This window comes from Arvicola amphibius, chromosome 12, assembly GCF_903992535.2.
Source record: "Arvicola amphibius chromosome 12, mArvAmp1.2, whole genome shotgun sequence".
Classification (NCBI taxonomy): domain Eukaryota; kingdom Metazoa; phylum Chordata; class Mammalia; order Rodentia; family Cricetidae; genus Arvicola; species Arvicola amphibius.
Genome location: NC_052058.2, coordinates 25447381 through 25468560, shown reverse-complemented (window position 1 = coordinate 25468560; position 21180 = coordinate 25447381). Strand labels below are relative to the sequence as shown.

The 21180-nt window shown below is 50.8% G+C and overlaps 2 protein-coding genes across 2 annotated transcripts in view; one reads left to right on the top strand and one right to left on the bottom strand.

Annotated features, from left to right (window-relative positions):
* Window positions 1-1759: 1759 nt before the first annotated feature.
* On the top strand, window positions 1760-6556 carry LOC121676943. The gene is made up of 4 exons (XM_042054008.1): window positions 1760-1908; window positions 2271-2469; window positions 4452-4565; window positions 6230-6556. Exons 1-4 carry the CDS (start codon window positions 1760-1762, stop codon window positions 6437-6439), a joined length of 672 nt encoding a protein of 223 aa, XP_041909942.1. The 3' UTR covers window positions 6440-6556.
* A 16-nt stretch (window positions 6557-6572) lies between these two features.
* Window positions 6573-21180, bottom strand: part of Prkcd (protein kinase C delta) — a 30409-nt gene continuing 15801 nt past the window's right edge. The window contains exons 2-18 of the mRNA XM_038348966.2: window positions 20792-20914; window positions 19699-19898; window positions 18065-18125; window positions 17731-17893; window positions 17596-17627; window positions 16477-16562; window positions 16160-16289; window positions 15190-15290; window positions 14043-14139; window positions 13640-13740; window positions 13370-13543; window positions 13103-13194; window positions 12516-12578; window positions 11089-11227; window positions 10793-10981; window positions 10204-10332; window positions 6573-7295 (exon numbers count right to left, since the gene is read on the bottom strand). Of these exons, the coding sequence (XP_038204894.1) occupies window positions 7137-7295; window positions 10204-10332; window positions 10793-10981; window positions 11089-11227; window positions 12516-12578; window positions 13103-13194; window positions 13370-13543; window positions 13640-13740; window positions 14043-14139; window positions 15190-15290; window positions 16160-16289; window positions 16477-16562; window positions 17596-17627; window positions 17731-17893; window positions 18065-18125; window positions 19699-19898; window positions 20792-20906 (2031 nt within the window). The 5' untranslated portion in view covers window positions 20907-20914 and the 3' untranslated portion in view covers window positions 6573-7136. The remainder of the gene's footprint in view (window positions 7296-10203; window positions 10333-10792; window positions 10982-11088; window positions 11228-12515; window positions 12579-13102; window positions 13195-13369; window positions 13544-13639; window positions 13741-14042; window positions 14140-15189; window positions 15291-16159; window positions 16290-16476; window positions 16563-17595; window positions 17628-17730; window positions 17894-18064; window positions 18126-19698; window positions 19899-20791; window positions 20915-21180) is intronic.

The following is a 21180-nucleotide window of genomic DNA, read 5'->3' as shown; positions in this document are numbered from 1 at the left end:
CAAGATGAAGGACCCTACTGTAGACTCTTGACTCCCAATCCAGGGCTCCTTACCCTATTGTTGTGCCTGGAATGTGCCCCCCTACCTTGTAGGATTCCTGGCACTGTTAAGACTATCCACACTTTACTGCAGCTCAAGGGGATCCAGTGCCACACTTCTGGCCTCCATGGGCATATATGTGCACACACACACACACACACACAGAGGGAGAGAGAGAGAGAGAGAGAGAGAGAGAGAGAGAGAGAATAGATTTTAAAAAGAAATAGGGCCTGCAAGATGGCTCAGCAGATAAGGGTACTTGCTACCAAGACTGAGTTCTATCCTTGGAACCCAAATGGTAGAGAGAACCAACCCCCGTAAGTTGTACCCTCATGTCCACAGACATGCCATGACACACTAATGTGAATGTGTGCACATGCACATACAATTAAATAAACATAGCTTTGAAAGAAACAAAACTCCACAGAAGCCTTTGGAGACTGCCTACGACCCAAACAACAGCAGCAACAAGGAACCGGCTAGGGTCTGACGCATGGAATGGAGCAAGCCGGTATAGACCCAGATTCCACTCTAGGCCTATGCTCTAGAATTTGACCACCAGCAATGCTAATTCCTAGGCATGCCAGGTGGAGGTTGAGTATGGGTCCATTATCAACAGGGCCTTTACTACTGAGCTATTAACATACCTGAGCCAGAGTTTAAAAAAAATTTAAACATTTGAAACATAAAACCTTGTTTCCAAACAGGATATTCAAGAACAATTAAGCTAACAAAACCTATTTTGTGAAATGTGTTGTTTTTGACTCACTATTGAGGCAGAGTGTGTCTGCTTGGCTTATTTCTGAACCTAGGACTTAAAGGCCAGGAAGCAGCTTAGAGCAGCCTTGCTGCGCTGTTGCTGGCAGGTGTCTTAATAAGCTGGGGCCTCCTGTGGCTGCCTCAGCCCTGAGTCAGTTTCCACACCTCTGCTGGCCACTGCTGGTCCCAGGCAGGCCTGAAGATCAGCTCTGCTTCCTCCGGGTGCAGGGCCGTGCCTAGGTGAAAAGCTCTCTTTTGCCGTGTGCTCACTCGCTTACCCAAACGCATCTGGACACAGTATCTGACCTCTAGCTGTGATCTAGGCTCACTGTGCTGTCTGGGAATCTGCGGAGGACAGAAAGGAGGAGGCAGGCTTCTGACCTACAGGAGGTAGTATGTTGGGGACATAGCTGATTGTCCCTTTTGAAAGTTTCCCCGTGACTACTTGTGAAAACCTGGTCCAACACCATCCCTTTCCCCTTTGGCTCCCTCCAGTTACCAAACTGTGAATCCACAAAGGTATCCACTGGGGATCTATAATCTTCAAAGGCTTTCCAGGGCCAAGTCAAGCTGTCTATGTCCCCTCCTGGCTATCCTCTGCAGTTCCTGCTCATGTTCTCTCTTCTTTGGGCTTCTGTGGTCCAGGGAGGGGCATCTTCCCATTCTCCCCCTGACTAGTGTTGAGCAAACCCAGTGGCCTGCGAGCAATTATACTCATTGCCAAAGAAAGCATGACCAGGGAACTAACTCATAGACTCCAAGGAGCCTCCTGGAGCTATGGGGCAAATCCTTCACTCTTCAGACCGTCTGCTGACTCATTGGTGAACTGTGGGGCTTAACACCCATCTCCGCAGGGGCTGCTGTGAAGATTAATTACAGGCCACGGTGCAGGGAAGAAGAACAGAGCTTCACATAGTGTCATTGTCAGGAGCCTGTGGGCCACGCACAGTGCATGCTAAGCATGCTCATTCACATCTGCTGGGTGAAGGCTCTGAGACACCTGTCGTGCTCCTGGCACACGGCAGGCACCCGCTTCTCCAGGGAAGATAAGAACTCAGGCACACAGCGCACACACCATCACCGCCCACAGCACATGTGCCCACTATCCAAGTGAAATCAGAGGAAAGGCAGACTCCAGCAGGCATCTCAGAGAAGAGTTCTTTCCCGCAGGGCCTTGGCCTTTGTGCAGCGCTTAACGTGGGCTGAGCAGCAAATGTCAGGGCTGAGTGTGTATTTAACACAGGCAGAGGGAAGAAACCGTGGGTCTTCTAAGACCCACTTAAAAAGCCTGATTTAGGAACAGACATTAAGTTTCAAAGACTGGAATCATGGAGGCTATAGAGGTGGAGGGCTGAAGTCAGTCAGATAATGAGACTCAGGGAACACCGATGCCATCTAGGTCGTGGTGACTTTAGCCAGGCTCCCCACTTGGGGAACCTTCCTTTGTCCTTGATCCCCTTCTTTGTTTTCAGATCTTGCGTGCAATGTCCTCCCTCTTTGGTTGGTGGTCAGAACTCAGAAGACCAGACCCAGCCATCCAGCCTCTGGTCTTCCATAGGCAGTCACCCAAGGCACAGTCACGGGTGGAGGGATCCAGGGGTCCCATCCAGCTTTGATGATTCTAAAGTGGAAGCAGTGCCTGGGAGAGCTGCAGAGGACTGTCCTGCTAAGGTGAGACAGCCGTGGGAGGTCCCGGAGCCCTCTGAGCCCTTCCCACCCTGGCAGATTCTGAATAACCCCCTAGTTCCTCTTAGTAGAACCTATTGCAGATGTGGCCCTCCCTACTGTACCAGCTGCTCATACATCAACAAGGATGTGTTGGGGAAAGTGGCTACCACTTTAGGATGGATACCATTCTCTGGGACAAAAAGGTCACTGTTTATGGAAGAAGAGGGAGGGTCTCCAGCAGCTAGAGACTAACAAATGTTGTGAGAAAGTGTTCAATCATGCCGCCTGCAGCGCCTGCTAGATGGCCTCCACTAGGGGGCGATGTAGCCCAGGCAGGCAGTAGGCAATGCAGCCCTGGCCACTTCACAGACCCACCAATTTTTCTGACTGCAGTCCCAGACACAGGGCAATACTCCAGAGGCCAGAGAGCCGAGCCTCCTCCACACAAGGGCTAGCTTGGCGATGCTGGCAGGTGACTTCGATTTCCAAGATGTGGAAATATGGGAAATGTAGGAAACATGCAGATTCTCACCTTGCCTAACTGGCTCGCCACCCTGATGCACATAAATATCAGGAAAGCTTTCAAAATGTGATGTCTGGACCTCCTTCAAGCTGACCAACCTGGGCACTGGGTCCCACGGTTCAGCCATGACCGAACCCCCGCATGGAGACTGTACCCCTCATCACTGTGCGCTGCTGACAGACACTGGAATTCCAGGTGGTCCGACAGGCAGAGTCCGGTTGATCCTTCATCCATCCATCAACACACTCATTCACTCACCTGGGTATCTTTCTTCTCCATAGCTCTTTCCTGTACCCCAAGATGCCAGTGCCCACAAACGCAGGTATATCTGGGGCTGGAAAGATGGCTCATTGGTTCAGAGGACCCAAGTCTGATTGCCATCACCTGAAATAGGTGGCTCATAGCTCCCTGTATTCCAGCCCCACCCACAGGATCTGACTCCCCTGGCCTCTGAGGGTACCTACACTTAACACACGCATGTGTGTACACACATGTTCATGCGTGTGCGCGCACACACACACACACACACACACACACTTAAAAACAGTATTTGTTGTTTTGAGACAGAATTTCTCTATGTAACAGCTCTGGCTGCCCTGGAACTCATTTTGTAGACCAGGCTAGCCTTGAACTCAGAGTTAAAGGCACGGGTTACCACACACAGCTAAAAATATGTTCTAAAGCAGACACATGGAAGCAGTAAGGTGGAAGAACCCCACTGAAACACTAGTTTTCTACTGAGCTCTTTTTGCAACCTCTTGGCCCTGCACCTGTCAGGAAAATATTTAAACAGTTTCCCAAATGCCCAGAGTTCTGCTCACTTCCAGTTTCCTCTGGGTAACACATGCAGAAGTGGCATCCTAGTACGTCTGGGCCTAAGGTTCTTGAGTATCCCTGTCTGAAGGGGGAGCACTGGGTGACTGGGTGGCTAACTACAGTCTAGCCAGACACCCTAGGAGTCCAGGGTGGGGTAGAATGTTTCTTCCCACGGAAGGGCAGGGCACAGTGGCTAATGGTCACTAAGCTGAGTCTATGCAATACACGACACCACTGTGTCATCACGGTCAACAGCAATATCATGACCAGTCCCTTTTTCCAGTGGAGGAAATGAAAGTGGGGCTCTGGGAAACTAAGTCACCTGTTGAGGTCACCGGGATCCACAGTACTGAAACCAGGACAATTTGACTTTGGAGTCTGTGCCACACTGAGTGGGGTACTTGCTCTTCCTAGACACTGAGGATGGAGTTTCCTGCTGCTTGCCTACCCGCCTGGCAAGGAAAAGGGCAACCTGCCTTCTTCCAGGCCTGTAGATGCCAGGAAAAGTGGCTTTGGGTCTAGCATGAGAAGTTATTTCCTTAGGCCATAGGCCAGACCTGACACCTACTCAAAAGCTGGGAACAGGTCTAGAGACGTGTGCCCTTCCAGGTAATCGGGCAGCATCCCTGAGAGCCACTTCCCACAGGGAATCAGGCTTCCTGAGGAAGGTTCCCATCTAGACTGTACCCACCAGTCACTGGCCCTGGATGAAGGCTTCTCGAACCGGCTGCTCCACCAGACTGGTGGTTCCCTTCCACAGGTGAGGAGACTGAGACTGGCAAGAATCATCCAGTGTGTGGGTAGCACAGCGAAACTCAAACCTCAGCCTTGGTTTCTATATACTGTGTTCCAGCCTCTCCTCAATGCCTGCCCTGACACTGATAAACCACTCAGCCCTTCCTTTCAAAGGAGGAACCCCATCTTTGCATGCAATGCTGTGAACAAAAATCTGACTTGGAGCTGCAGAATGGCGGTGGTCCTAAATGCCACCACTCCTGGGCTACAGCCATTGCCCATGGCCTCGTGGAGGTTCTGGAGGCCTTTGAATGTTGTAGTGGCAGCAGGAGACAGGGGACCCTAAGCGCCTCCTCGAGGTTTCCGTTATCCCAGTGTTCTCCATCACAGCCCCTGTCACACTGTCTGTGAGTGTAAGGAGAATGAGTATCACTGCTCCCTGTGTCCAGGCTGGCCTGGGCAGGTACAGTGGGAGACAGGAGTGTTTCCTGAGAGAGAGGACGGAACACCACTTCCTACTCTACAGCCCTCTCCCTGGGTCAGTTCCAGTCCATCCTGCCTTCCAGGCTGTGGAAATTTGTACCTCAGCCCAGAAGAATGAACTGCTGGCAGTCAGCAGCATGGCTACTGGACCAGCCAATCAGATACTAGGACTGCCTCAGCCACCTCCTGGACAAAGAGCCAGCTGGGCCCCAGGGGCTGGACCAGAGGGGCCCAAGGGAGGGCCCTGTCTGAGACCTGTGCCCCAGGCAGCAGCAGGGAGGGAGGGAGGGACAAACTGGTAGCTTGTAGAATGGGAGCAACGGGGGTGGTGGAGAGAGCCCAGGCAGGGCCCCTGCACAGCAAGGCCATGCTGGTTCCCAGGAAGCCCCCAGGCTCCCTGATAGCGCAGTCTGTGCTCCCAGCATACTGAAGCAAGCCTTACAGCCACCCATCCAGGCATTCCCTTCCCCTCCTCCAGGTAGGCAAGGACTCTTGTAGAATCATTCTAGAATTTAGAGGCTGACTCATCTCCCAAAGAAGAGAAGCGATAATACAATGTGCAGTTACAATTAGGCATATGACACACACACACCTTTAATCGCAGCACTCGGGAGGCAGAGGCAGGTGGATCTCTGTGAGTTCGAGGCCAGCCTGGTCTACATAGCAAGCTTGAGGACAGTCAGGACTACATAGAGAGACCCTGTCTCAAAAGAAGATATGCAGTTACAGTTGGTCCCTCCTTGCCCTGATCCCATTTCACAGATAAAGAAATTGAGGCTTGGCCGGGCGGTGGTGGCACACGCCTTTAATTCCAGCATTCGGGAGGCAGAGGCAGGCGGATCTCTGAGTTCGAGGCCAGCCTGGTCTACAAGAGCTAGCTCCAGGACAGGCTCTAGAAACTACAGGGAAACCCTGTCTCGAAAAAACAAAAAACAAAAAAAAAAAAAAAAAAAAAAAGAAATTGAGGCTTAAAACAATGAAGGGTTATGACCTTTGCTGAACAGCTACTTTGGGATTCGAATCCAGATATACTTAAAAGCTTTTTCCTTTCTTTGTCTTCCTGCCTAATCAGGGGGCAGCCTCTAAATCTTTTTAAAATTATTATTTTTGAGGCAGGGTTTCTTATAGCCCAGACTGGCCTTGAAACTCACCGTGTGGCTGAGAATGAACCCGAAGTCCTAATCTTCCTGCTTCCCTCTCCCAAAGGTCGAGTTTATGCACCACTGCGGACGAGGCTTCAGGCATGTTTGCAAGTACTCTACCAACGGTGTGTGTGCGTGCGCAAGGACCGAGCTCCAGATGGAACCCAGAGCTCTATGCACACTATGCACGTACTCCAGCCCTGAGACTCCCAACTCAGAGCCTTGGCTTCAGTTTTCAGACCTGGCTTTCTGCTTCTCTCAACTTCTGGGCTGACCCTCTCTGTCCAGTCTCACCTCCTACCATCACCCCACAGAGATATCTGGGGCTCCTGCAGTCCCAGGGCCCTCAAGAATAAGGAAACCCCTAAATACAAACACATTTGCATGAAGACTCAGGGGTCTGTGACTGCAGTTAAAAGTAACAGGAGCACCTGACACCAGCTTCCTGGGACATAAATGTCCCCACAGCCAGGTTGGTACCATTCAGTGTTTATTTAGATACACATAAAAGAACCTTGTGGTTCAGACAGCTTGTGCTTTTTCTTTTGGTCACGTATATATACACATACATATATATGTATAAGTATGTATATAAACATATACATACACATACATGCTTTTTATTTTTTTAAAAAAAGTCAACACATTACCAGTCCCCTACATGCTTTCTATACTAAGCAATATATACAGCTTATTATATATATGTGCATATATATAATATATATTTCAATAACTACATTCAAGTAATGAAACACAGGATTTACAGTTTCCCTCGGACGGCAAAGGGAAAGCAAATTCACAAACAGTTCACAGAGGGAGTACTGGGAGCCCAGGCAACAAGAGCCGAACCCTCTGAGGGTGAGGAGGCAGCAGCAGCAAACACCCAGTCACCCGCGGCTGTCCACGGGCATGCGGATGCGGAACAGGGCAGAATGGCCTGCTCTACTGGCATGTAAAGCAGGTTGGGAAGCTCACTTGTCCAGGAGTTGCTCAAACTTGGGGTTTATGAAGGAGAAGCCACGGAAGGCTGCCTGGTCCATGGAGTCGATGAGGTTCTTGTCACTGTAGGAGAGGCGGGGCTTCTCACTCAGGAACTCTTGGTCAAAGTTGCTGTAGTCTGCAGGGGATTTCTGTGAGCAGAAGGCAGCAGAGGGTGAGGGTGACCACCAGGGTATCTCCAAGGTCTGCCCTCACAGGCACAACAGGCACCCAGGCCTCTGAGGTCTGGTAGGGGAAGCCAGGGCAGTCTACTCAATCAGGAAAGAGGGTATCACTGGTCGCCTGAGGGCAGTCCCACCAGTGGGTATTGCTAATTTCCCAAGGGATGAAGAAGGCGGGAGGGGAGTGCAGGGTTAGTAAAGATAGGGGGCACCCTCCAGGACAGGGCCGGTGAACTCAGCCTGTGGGCCACATGTCTCCTGCTGTTTTTAAAGGGGCCTATAAGCTAAGAATAGCTTTTGCTATTTTTGTTTAGTTGGTTTTGGTTTTGGTGTTTTTGAAACAAAGTCTCATGTAGCTCAGGCTGCCTACAAATCCATGATCCTCCTGCCTCAGCCTCCCAAGTGTTGGCATCATCACCAAGCACCCCTACTCCCAGTTCTAGCCTCTATGATTTTAAACGGTTAGGAAAAAAAAATTAAAAGGATATCCAATGTCACATGAAAATGAAGTCAAATGCAAATTTCTGTGCCCACAAATCAAGTTTTATACAGCCACACTCGTCGGCACATGGAGTATGGCTGCATTGGGACTGCCTAGCCTGCAAAGCTCTAAATATTTATTCTCTGGCTGTTTATAAGAAAAGTTCCTAATTCACTGCCCCGAAGGATTGGATGAGATAGGTCGCTGGTGACCCTCGGGCCAAACTGAGCTGGAAGGCACAAGTATTTAGCTAGTACTGGTTTTGTTTGGCAAATTGTTGGGAATCACATCCAGGGACTTGTGTGTGTGTGTGTGTGTGTGTGTGTGTGTGTGTGTGTGTAGCAAGTGCTTCACGATTGAGCTACATTCCTAGACCTCAGTGCTAGGCTTTGATAGACTCTGAAACAATATTTTTAACAGGGAAATTCAGATTTCTGACTTCTTCTGAAAACTGGTAGATTAGGGGAGCCCTGGGTTCACTTCCTTTTTTCATCTTACCCTACACCACAGTCCCAGAGAAATGCTACTCTTTTATTTGCAGGAAAACAGGCTCAGAGATGTCAGGCCTTGCTGTGTGGTAAACCCATGATTTTTCTGCCTCCACTCCCTAAGGGCTGGGATTACAGTTATGTGCTACCATGCCTGGCTTTAGTTTTTTATTTTTACCTTTATTTGGGGAGGACACTGACATGCTAGGTGAGCACTCTGCCACTGAGCTAGCTACACTGGAGCCCTTGGGCTCAATTCCTATTAGGCCCATGCTTGGGGCTGAGAGTCCACTGCCTTGCTCACATGCCTGCCCTGCCCCCAGTGGGGCATCACACCTGACTAGTGTGTGCAGGAAGAAACTTCTCTCTGTAGCAAGAGCTGAGTCAGCTTGTCACCCTGCTCCAGAAGCCTCTGAATATAAGATCCACAAAAGGGAATATAAGATATACACAGGAACTTATATAAATACAAGATCCACACAGGAAAGTGGCCTGCTGCTTCAAAGCACAAGTGTAGGGCATGTCACAGAGACTGCCCAGTGTTCCCAGTGGGAACAGTGTGTCCCAGAAGAGGACAGGAAGCAAGCGAGATAAAGGCAAGCAGAAGACGCTGTGATCACAAGGGATACTGCGCCCTAACTTCTCTTTTCAAAGACAAGACCATGCTGTGTATTCTGGCTTCAAGTTGAGAACCTCCTGTGTCCGCCTGAGTGTTAGGATTACACATGTACATCATCACAACCAGCAAGTTCCAACTTCCCAGAGGTGCTATCCACTCCCTATTCCAACCAGTCCAGTGGCCTCTGAGGATCTGGGACCTTGATGGAATCATCGCTCACTACCAGGAATGCCCTCTAGAGCTGCCCTTTGTCTGGTCTGAAGACTCCCAAGCCCTACTAACACAGAGCAGTTCTCCCAAGCAGTCTTTCAGACCACTCTGCATCCCAGGCTCCTACTGATATACACTCCCAAAGCAACCCATAGATGTGTGCCTTGTGACATCTCCAGTACAGTGGTTGTCTATCAGACTGTCACCAGGTGGGGCTCCTCCAGCACTAGGGTGTCTTCTTACTTCACCAAAGCCCAGCACAGCGTTCTGCTCCAACAAGGGCTCAGCACGTCCAATATCAATTGGAAAACGAATATGATTCATGAGTAGATGGAGGTGAAACCCTAACTCTGGTGGCCAAGACATGGTTTCCAAAGCACAACATATTGAAGAGTTTAGTTACAAGGCGGCTGACTATGGTGGTGCGCACCTGTAAGAGGCCAGTGTAAGTGCAGGAGTCTGAGTCAGACTGAACAATACAGTGAGGTCCCGTCTCCTGGTCCCTGGCCTCTTGGACAAGATCACGCTATGCATCCCTGGCTGACCTGGACTTACAATGATCTCTTGCCTCAGCACCAGGTGCCTCACTGCCACCACCACTACACGACTTCTTTGTTGCTGTTCTGAAACAGGGTTCTGCTGCATAGTCCTGGCCAGCTGAGAAGTAACTATGAAGACTGGGCTGGCCTCAGACTTGTGGTTACTCTCCTGCTTCTGCCTTCCAAGTACTGGGATTAGAGGCATGCTCTATCAGGCCTGCCTGTTTCTGCCTCTTATTTGGTGGTGCCGAGGATCAAACCTACGGCTTTGTACACACTAGGTTAAGTGCTCTACCACTGAGCCATGTTCTCCAGCTCACGACCCTACGACCCTAGTCCACAGTTCCAAATGTCTGTGAATGACTGCCGGAGTCGGACTGGGGAGATTATGAGAACACGAGAGCACAGGCTTGGTAGAGCATGCCAGGGGAGAACAGGAAGCCGGTATGTTGGGAAAGGAAAAGGGGCAAGTGTGGGAATGTTGCAGGAAGGGGGCAGGGCAAGGGTGGGACCAGGCTTGGAACAGGGGTGGGTGTCATACCACTTTGGGCTTGAAGGGTGGCTCCACCTTCCTCTTCTCCAGCAGGACCCAGTTGATAGTCTTGAAAAAGGGATGAAGTCTGATGTTCCCTGTCATTCCCAGCCTCTTGCCTGGCTCTCTCTCGAACAGCTGCAATCCACAGGGGCCTCAGTCAGGACTCAAGGCCATGAGAAACTGGAGCTTTTGGAAGTGGCTAGCAGATCAAGGGCTCCAAGGCCGGACAGACTCAGCCCAGGAACTCTGGGGCTGAGGGTAGAGCTCTATGTTTTACTGACACTCGCAGTCAGTCAGGTGCTGAGTGTTCCCAGTTTCTAGTGCTTCTACTAATTCTGAAGCAGTCTGAAGATGCGGAGAGGGAGGTTAAGTGACCCACCCAAGGTCACTAGCTTGTCACAGACAGAGCCAGACTCAGCCTCAGGTCTGTCTGTCTCCCTCTGAACCCTTAGTCACCACACCCTGCTGAGTCCAGATAGGAGACCTAGAAAAGAGTGCCTTGGGAACAGGGGCAGATCAAGACGTGGGATATGTCAGGCACAGAGCCCGAGGGAGGGAGCTCCTGGAACCCAAAGCATGTGTCAGCCAGGCTCACCTTCTCCATGATGTCCTTGGACTCCTTGGTGATCCAGCGGGGATAGTGTGGCGTGTCCACCCGGATGGACTCAAAGAGTTCATCCTCATCATCACCATGGAAGGGCGACTGACCAATGAGCATCTCATAGAGGAGGACCCCAAAGGACCACCAGTCCACAGAGAATGTGTACTTCAGGCCCTGCAGGATCTGGGGGCAACAGTGGACAGAGTAGGGAACCAGCCTTCTTTAGAAAGCTTCCATGACTCTACCCTACCAAGGTCAAACGGATGGCTGAGTGAGAGACATCTACTCACTTCAGGGGCGATGTAGTCAGGGGTGCCACAGAAGGTGCTGGCCCGGTTCTCCCCAAATATATTCTCTTTGCACATCCCAAAATCGGCTATCTTGATGTGGCCATCTCGGTCCAGCATCACATTGTCCAGCTTGAGGTCCCTGAGGAGAAAAAGGGACACAATATCCCTGGGTGCCAGTTCTAATCCTCCCTAGCCTTACTGCCACATGCTGGATTTCAGCCCTGCAAGTCCACAGCTTTTCCTTGGAGCACAGAGAACACAGAGGAAAAAGGTGAGTTCAGCGTGCTAAACACAGGTGCCTTCTGGCAGCAGCCCTCTATGCTAAATGTGGGACACACGACATCCTACTTCCTGAAGCCTTGAGTGAAGTTCAGAGGTACTGACACCACTTGCCCCTTGTCCCCTAACTGGCTGGCAGATATGTCCCACCCCCTTCCCCAGCTCTGGTTTATCTGACTCAACAAGGGCAGGGACTGTGTTGATTTCCCCATTAGTCATCTAAATGGGAACAATAATAGAATGTACACACAGCACAACGTGTATCCTGAACTTCAGCCACCAGACAGCCTCCAGTCATTCTAGGCATGGACAAGCAAATTGGAATATGTATCTCACTCCCACTTTTTATTTATTATTATTATTTTTGATTTACACATTATGTATGTGTGTCTGTGGGTGGGTAAGTGCACATGAGTGTAGGTGCCCACAGAGGCCAGAAGAGGGCATCAGATCCCTAGAATGAGAGCTACAAGCAGTTGTGAGCCACTGGACATGGATGCCAAGAACCCAACCCTGCAAGGGAAGCAGGTTCTCTAAACTGTTATCTCTGCAGCTCCTCACTCCCATTCCAGAAAACTGGTTAGCACCAGTATTTGATACATACTGTCACATGGCTTGGTTTGGTTGGTTTTCTTTTCTTTTATGAGATAGGGTCTCAATATACAGCCCAGGCTGATTTTTAATTCTTTTTTGTTTGAGACAAGTCTTATTATGTAGCTCTGGATGTCCTATGTAGCCCAGGCTGGCCTCAAATTCACAGATATCTGCCTGCTTCTGCCTCCCAAGTGCTGGGATTACAGAGGTGTGAAAACACCTCTTGGCTCCACAGTTAGTTCCTGCCTGATAAATAGTTTAGTGTCATCCCACATCGAGATACAGAGTGCAGGCTTGTCTGCATATGCTAAGCATAAAGTAGGGAGACTCTGTGCCTGCAGGGCTGCCCCCTTCCAAGAGCACTGAATATGGACAGTGAGCTCCCAGCTCCTAGAGCTGCACCAGCCTCAGCTGAAGGGGCAGAAAAATCCTTGTACCGAGTTAGGGGTTTAAGCAGATACTCAGCCAAACACTCACTCTAAGCAGTGCTGGAACTGTGATCAGGCTAGGCACTACCCTTCCCAGAAGTCCAGGGGCCCTAATACCACCAATACCTGTAAATGACGCCTTTGCTGTGTAGAAACTGTAGCCCGCAGATGATCTCGGCCGCATAAAACCTGAGGAAGAGACAGTGATCCAGGCCTTTGCCCACCAGTCCCATTCCCCACCCCAGGACAGGAAATGCTATCAATAACCCTACTGACACCATGGACCCAACCAAGCACAGTCTTTATCAGGTAAGTGGAGGCTGGAAGTCCAGGCAGCAAACTGGAAGAGAAGTTAGACAATGTTCTGTGGTAGGAGGGTATTTCTGTGACACAAGTGTGCAAACACACGCCACTAGTTTAGAGGATACACATGCTTGAAGGCACTACTGTTGTAGTCTGGGAGCCGCACACCATGGTCTGTAGAGGGCACTATCCATTCTGCTGTTTTGCCTGAGGCCAAAAGAGAGGACAAGGGCCTAGAGGACCTGTGCTGGCCCCATAGCCAGAGCTTGCTTCCCACACAGTGTCCCAAGTGTCCCCAGTGCCAGCCCTGTCCTGACTCAAGCCTTTCCTGAGGAAGGAATGAAGGATAAAGGGCATTAGACTCAGCCAAAGAGTCATTAGACCTCTCCTCACACAGGGCCCTCACATACGTAGCACGGTAGAGTTCGAAGCGGCCTTTGTCCTGAATGTGGTACATCAGGTCACCCCCATTGAGGAACTCCATCACGAAGAACAGGTGGTCCTGGAGTAGGGTGGGGTAAGCACAGGTAAAGCTCACAGAACCCCCACAGGAAGGAGGAGACACAGGACCTGGGCTGAGGGTAGCAACTTAGGAGGTGTGACTGCAACAGACACAGCCCTGCCATGGGGAAAGACAGGGTTGGTCGGGCACGGGCAACGATGGGAAGGCCAGAGACCTTGGTCTGGAAGGTACAGATGAGGTGGGTGAGAAAGGGATTCTCCCAGGCGAGCGCCAGCACCCGCTTCTCCACCATGGTGCACTCCACATCATCGTCGATCAACACCACATCCTTCTTCAGGCATTTGATGGCGAAGTATTGGTCTTTGCCCTTTAGCTCTGCAAGCAGGACCTACCAAAGGGAAAGATGTTGAGCAACGACCCTGAGGTTATCAGCCTCTGATGCTCAACAGGAAAGCCCTGAGCCCTGGTCGCAGGCTGCTCTCACCTTGCCAAAGCTGCCTTTGCCCAGCACTTTGTGGAACGTGAAGTTATCAATGTTGCAGCGGGTGCTACCCTCCCAGATCTTGCCATAGGTCCCATTGTTGTCTGTTAGAGAGATGGAGAAACTAAGGTCTCAGTCTACATGACTCCCTTTCCAGGGGTTAGGAGTAGGCGAGGCAAGGGTCTCAGAGAGGAGAGAAGGGGCTCACTCCCCATGGGTGGTACCTCTTCCCAGAACTTACTAGACAAAAAGGCTTATTGGAATCCCAAGGGTGGGCTGGGGAAGGAGTTGGAGAGAAAGGGGCTCAGTACCTCATCTTAGGACTCACTCAGCATGAAAGACTGGCACCTTTGTTTGCCCTGTTGGGGAATGGGAGATTTAATGGGGGTATTTGACCCAGCTTCACCTAGGGCATCATCTCCAGAGACTCCTGTCTTCTTTTCAAATCCCTGGTATATTCCAACAGTCTCTGATGGTCCTGAATCCAGCTTCCGTGAGGATCTCTAGGGAAAGGGCACAAGAAGAAAGCCAACTGGTAAGACCACTGTCAGAACCGCTAGGCCAGTGAGAGGATCCCCAGTCCCAATCCCCCCAATCCCAGTGGCGTCAGAGGGCAGAGCCCAGGACTCCCAGGACACTCCCCTCCTTTCCCCTGGCCCAGCAATCTCAAAGGCACAGATTACAGGCACAGGATTGTGGTGACTAAACCATACCTTCCTAAGCAATAATAAACTGTTTAACCTCCTATTTTCAAATATTTTTTACATTTATTTGTGCATATGTGCAGCACATATATGCACACATGCATGTGCCACAGGACAACCTGTGGGGCGCTTCTCTCCTAGTCCATAGGTTCTGCAGCAGGAACTCAGGCTGTCAGCCTGAGTGGAAAGAGCCTTTACCCATGAAACATCCTGCTAGTCACTCATTTCATTTCTGCTCTAGCATTTTACTCTAAAGTTTTACTATCCCTTAAGTTCCAGTCATAGGTAAATACATACACATCGCGAGAACCCTTTCTTATATACCCAACACACACCGCACACTGTGCATTCATACACCATACACACGTGCACCCGTCATATATATTATGCATATACAACATAAACATGTATGCACAACATACACTCACATGCCATACCACCCACCCCCACATATCACACACTGCATACATACAACATACACACATCATGTAAACAAACCATATACACTATGCACATACAGCATATATATGTACATACCACATACTCTATATACCACCCACTCATAGATAACACACTCTGGACACACTACATACCAAATAAATACCACACACAAACACACACACACACCTTACACACAAAATACATATAAACACCACACGATATACCATACATGACACAGATATAACACAGACCCTTGTTAATGAGGAATTTCCCAAGATGACAAGGCCACCTCTCTGTTACCTAAATTCATCTTACAGAAGCCTCACCTTAGGGCTCCCAGGCATTCTGTGAGCCCTGAGAGCCTCTGCTTGCATCACCCTAGGTCCAGACCCCAATGCCCCTGCCTACCTGGCTCACTTGGTTCAAGGCCTCAGCCAAGAGCTTCTGGTTGATGCCACACAAGTTGGCCACCTTCTCTCGGCACTTATGGTGCACATTCATGCCACAGTCTGTAAGAGACAGAAGCAGAGCAACCAGTGTTAGGTCTCAGAAATGGGCAGGGAGGAAGAGAAAAGGGGAGGGGGGCAGGGAGGGGAAGAGACAGAAGAACTTTTGGACTTCTGAGCTTCCTTTCAGGGATGAGGGCATCTGAAGCCGTCATGAGCATTTCGAATATTTCATGGTTTAAGTAAAGATAAAGAAAATATCTGGATGCAGTAACTCACACCCATAATCCCAGCAATTGGGAAGCTGAGATAGCAAGACTGTTGTGCATCTGAGGCAAGCCTCAGCTACACAGTTGCAGATTAGCCTGGGCTACAGAGATCCCGGTTAGAGAAAGAGAAGAGGAGAGAGATGGGGGAGAAAGAAAGGAGGAGGGAGGCTGGAAGGGAGAAAGAGAAAGGGGAAAAAAGAGAAAGGGTGTGAAGGAGAGAAAAGGGGGAGAAAAAGAGAGGGAGAGGGAAGGAAAAGGAGGGGACAGCGAGGGAGAAAAGGAGAGAGAATGGAAGCTAGTTATAATCCCTTTAACATCTGGGACAAGTGAGATAGGCCGCTTCCTCAGGACCTTGAGACTCTCCTAAAAGGAAGCATGGGACAAGGGAGCCCGGGAGCAGGGCCTGCTAGTGTGTGGCAAGCCTTGGTTAAGAACTTCCAGTCACTTCTCCTCAGTGAGTCCCTAACTGCACACTTGAGGATAAAGCTCAGGATGGAGACTTGAAGGGCAGTGGGGAGGGGTTCCTCCTAAATGAAGGGTTCACCCCAAATGAAGTGTGGACAGATTAGAGTCCTTTGAAGTATCAGGGAAAGGGGTGAAGGTATCATGGTGGGTGCTGGGGCTTAGGAGGTTGGGGGTAGCTGGGATCTGGGTAGCACACACCTTCACACTTTAACCCCTGCTTCACCAGTCCCCAGAGCAAGCTGCCACAGTGGTCACAGAAGGTGGGGCTCATGTAGTTGTAAACCTTGAACCGGTGTGGCATGTCAATGTTGAAGCGTTCTTTCTGGAACTGGAGGGGAAGGGTATTACAGGTCAGGGGTCACATGCCAGTTCTCCCCCAACCCTGTGTGTTGTCAGATTCATAACAGAGTCCCACTAAGGTCTGGGAAACCCAAAGGCCCAAAAAGGAAAGGAAGGCTAGGGCACCCACAGCCTCCTATCTAACCAATCCCCCCGACCCCAAGGACCCAGCTCACGATGGTGTCCCGGCTATTGGCAGCAGTGCCAGTGCAGCGGCCGATGATCTTGTCAATGCATTTCTTGTGGATGGCAGCGTTGCATTCTTGAAGGGGCGCAGGCCCAGGACAGGGAAGTGGGAGTTACCAAGAGATGCAGAGTCTGAGCTGGCACTGCTGGCCAAGCTCAGCCCTCTGCACAAAGCCAGCCTTCTCACTGGCCGCCCACACCTCACCCTACACAGGCCTCAGCTCAGGGCTTCATTTTTCCCTCCTCCTGCCAGCCCTTCCAGAAAGGGCCTGGAAAGCATGGGGCAAGAGATGGGCCAATCTAAAGGGCTGTAGAAAACAGAGAAGGCTTAAGGACTCCTAGGGTGGGATGGGGGGTGGGCAGAAGGGAGGATGTATAGGGGCCAGAGAGCCTCTCTTTCCCATTTCTTTATTTCAAGATAGCAAATAGCTAGTAAGTAAACTCTTTTACATGAACACATGACATGCCCCAGTACAAAGACACCTGTACATGCATACAAAGCTTGAATAATCACAGTAGGCTTCTTTTATTAAACGCTCACTACCTGCTAAGCCCTTAAAACATAGCTTACATATTTCATCCCAGTGGGCCTTCACACTTGGATCTATTATGCCTAGCTCATGGACAAGGAAACAGAGACACCTGGTCAGTGTGAAGAACTTGACCTCGCAGTGAATAAATAGTAGAGCAGCTTATGCTTGCCCACACCTGCAGTCTGCAAAGCCTGCTCCACACTGTGTGTCATGGTGAAAGGTGTGTTCACACCTGTGCATCAGAGATACTTGCATCCACAAGCACACACAGTCAGGGGAGTGCTAGTGAAGATCTCACACCCACCCCTGAGGATAGAGTGTGTGCCCGTGGCTGGTTTGGGGTTGGTTTCCATGTAAATTCTACAATAGTCTATTTTTGGAAACAACCTGAGAACCTGCACAGAGTTGGGAAGCACAGAACTGGCTTTGGCAAGCTGCAACAAGCCAGCCTGGCACTCACCGACTCAAGCACACACACTCATATACAGGCCTCTTGCCCAGACATGCCATCCAGACCCAGGGATACAAACAACAGCACACGCTTAAGCACACACACGCATGCATTGAGAGACTTACGTCTGCATTTGTAGCCTTGCTTGTTGAGGCCCCTGGAAGGCAAAGCCCCAGAAGAGTGAGTGAAGGTAGATACTCTAGTGAAGATATGCAGTCCCTTCCCTCCTGGGCCACCCCAGCAGGTGTCGCCACCCTCACCAGACAAACTCTTTACACACAGAGCAGAAGGTGGGCTGTCCAAAGAAGGTGGCGATGAATTCGTGGTTCTTAATGTAGTGGATTTTGGCCTGTTTAATGGCTCCACGGCGGTTCATGGTTGGAAACTTGGCCTCCTCCTCACTACGCATAGACTGTTTGCAATCTGTGAGCCATAGGGTGAAGTCAGCCCCATGGGTCATGAAAGTCACTCCCCCTGCAAACCTCCCAAGATGGTCCCAACATGTCCCCATGGGAGTTGCTTCCTTAGGTACCAGTGCAAAGTTTTCCCCTGACCTGGCAAATGCGCTTGCCCCTGCCCAGGTGGGGGTCTTACCCCCATCCTCCAGGAAATACTGCACAGACATCAGCACCTTGGCCTGAGGCTGCAGGTCCAGCTGCAGGGGTGGGAGGGGGATGTCAAATCAGTGAGGGTGGGCCTGGCCCAGGTGAGACTCAGAACCCACCCCAAGGCCTCCCCCAAGGCCAAGGGGGGCCCTATAGCCTGGCCAGGCAGTGGCCAGGGAGGAGAGGGTGGGCGGGGAGGAGAGGGTGGGGCCATGCCCCCGCCCAAGCCCCGCCCCACTCTGCACCCAGGGTATTATTACATTTGGGGAAGTGAAAGGATTCAGCCCACACCCTGTTAGCCATGTGGTCCAGAGCAGCACGGAGGGAAACTCCCACCCCATCCCCCTATGCACATGCAGACATCACACCACCATGCCTGAAACACACACACTGCACTCTGGGACAGGTTCTGCACTAGCCCAGACCACCTAGAGGGAAGGGCCTATGCCTCTATTCCAGGACCCAGACCCAGGGGCATTTCCTCAGGGCGAGCACATGCCCATGGGTTCCTGAGTCTCTGCCTAACTGGCTAAGAATCTGAGCACTCTCTCTTCCATCTGAGTGTCTTCTTCATTCCTCATTGAAGGCTGATCAGTGCTTCCAATGGTCACTAAGGCTTTTTAGTTTGGCTGCAGAAGCCTACAGGATTGTATTGGCACTGGCATTCTACTGCCACCAAGAATACCAGACAGAATACTAGACAGAGGCACGTGTCTATAGAGTCCCAGCTAGAGCAGGTGAGTGGGCAAGCTGCTGGCTTTCTTCTCTCACCTCTTTACTGCTAAGTAGCATGATCTTGGTCCCATGCCTGGCTAGACCGGTAATATCTTTGTTTTTAAGATGTATTTATTATGTATACAGTATTCTTCCTGCATGTACCTGCATGCCAGAAGAGGGCACCAGAGCTCATTACAGATGGTTGTGAGCCACCATGTGGTTGTTGGGAATTGAACTCAGGACCTCTGATCCATCTCTGTAATATCTTTAAAACACTCCCAAATAAAACAACAGGTACCTCTGCATAGGAGGCCTGGCGTTGAGTGGGAGCACATCACTTTATAGTGCATATCCTGCCTTTCCAAAATTAACAGGTGGGGAAAAATAGTCACAGCAATCACGATAATTTCCCTCAGCGCCTACAAGGTGTCACATTCTGCAGTGTCTCCATACTTGGCGCTGCTGGAGACTGAATCTATGGTTTTGTGCGTGCTAGACAAGCATTCTGCCACTGAGGTAAGCCCCAAGTCTAATTTTACATTTTTAAATTTTGAGACAGGATCTCATTAGGTTACCCACCATGTCTTAAAGCTGTAACCATCCTGTCTCTGCCTCCCAAGGACATAGGATTATGAAGTCAGGACAGCACAGCTGACTTGCAATAAAGCACTGCAGACTAGTGCTCATTCCACAAAGGGACCCGGAGGTGGGATGTCTTTACTCCTTTTAATGGAAGTATAGAGGCTCAGGGGGTTGAGGACCTGTTACGTCAGGGCCGGGATTCAAGCCCAGGCCACAGTAGCTACAGAGTCGTACTGGTAACTGGTACTGCGGTATGCCCACTCACCAAGTTTCACCCCACAAGCACACATGCACATGCAGGACCACAGCACATGACCCTCTCACCCAGAACTCCGCCTTGCCATTGTTCTTCTTGCAGCGCTCGGCCAGTACTGACACGCCCACGGTCACCTCAGACAGCGGGTCTTCAGCTGCCCTCATCAGCACAATCTGGATGACACGGCCCTCGTAGATGTGGGCATCGAATGTTGACTTCCACTCAGGATACATGGTGGGCTTCTTCTGTACCAAGGTCTTCCCTCGCTCTGCAACCAGGGCCAGACAGACAACATCAGGCTAGGACTCAAGCCCTTCCTTCCCTCTTTATCCCTCATTGTCACACAACCTACTCTCTCCCCAGTCCTGAGGGTCTGCTATGGTTCTCCAGCAAGCCCGCAGGGCATGCAGCAGGCTCCTGCGCCTTCAGGGTACTTTGGTGGCCCACCTTCAGTGCTTTACTCATGGTTTTCCCTCTCTTGTAACCCTTCAGCTCCACCTCCATTTCAGCCTCCCTTTCTGTTACCCAGTGAACACACGGAAGCGTGCCCACATGACAGCCAAGGACTGGTGGCAAGGAACACGGCCTGGCCTTGTCGTGAGTCCCAGACACGGGTCAATGTATTCCTCAGGTAACAACTAAGCCACAGCCATGATGGGATTGAGGACAAGGACAGTGACAGTGTTTCTAAACCTTCCTGCCATCAAGTGACCCTGATATTCAGAGACTTCCTGGAGGAAGAAGCAGCTTAGCTAGAACCTAATGGGTGTAGGCAGTAGCCGGCAGGGAGCAGAAGGTGAGACCAAGTGAAGGAAGCATCCCCAGTAAGCCACCCTGACCCCAGGTTCCCTCAGAGGTGGGAGGGGGATGTCTCATCTCCTGTGACCTGCCCACCTATCCCTGTTGGGGGAAGAGGGCAAAGCCAAGTCAGTTCTGGAACACAATAGCCTCAGTGTCCAGCTCAGGGCCTGGCCCCGGCAGACATGTAGAAATCGTGGGGTGAAACCTAAGACATAGGAGGCTCAATTCAACCAGTTTCAAACCCTGGAGAGAACTGGGTTGTTTCTGTCTTTCTGGTCCTCAGCTGGGTAGGTCAGAGAGATAAGAAGAATCTAGGCGAGAAGGTCCCATGTCTCTCTAGGGACTAGCTTCCAACACTACCTGTGCTGAGTGCCTCCTTCATCTTCACAGCACAGAAAGGCTGGCTTGCCTCATCCTCTGTCTGCAGCGAGCCCAGCTCATAGGAGTTGAAGGAGATGCGCAGGAATGGCGCCATGGTGAAGCCTGCAGGGAGATTGTGCACATGATGAATGACGGCAAGACAGTAGAGTAGAGGCAGTGGAGACCACTGCTGGGGATGTCCAGGCACCCATGTTCCACAGAGCTCACACCACCTGAACTGCCCCACATGGTACACCAAAGGCAATAGTGCCAAAGGGGAAAGCTGGGCAGTCAAACGTTAAGTCTGGATTTGAGGCACTTCTGGTAAAACTAAAAGGTGGGAAACCAGACCCATTGGGTGACAGCCACTATGGTGACAGCTATTTTGT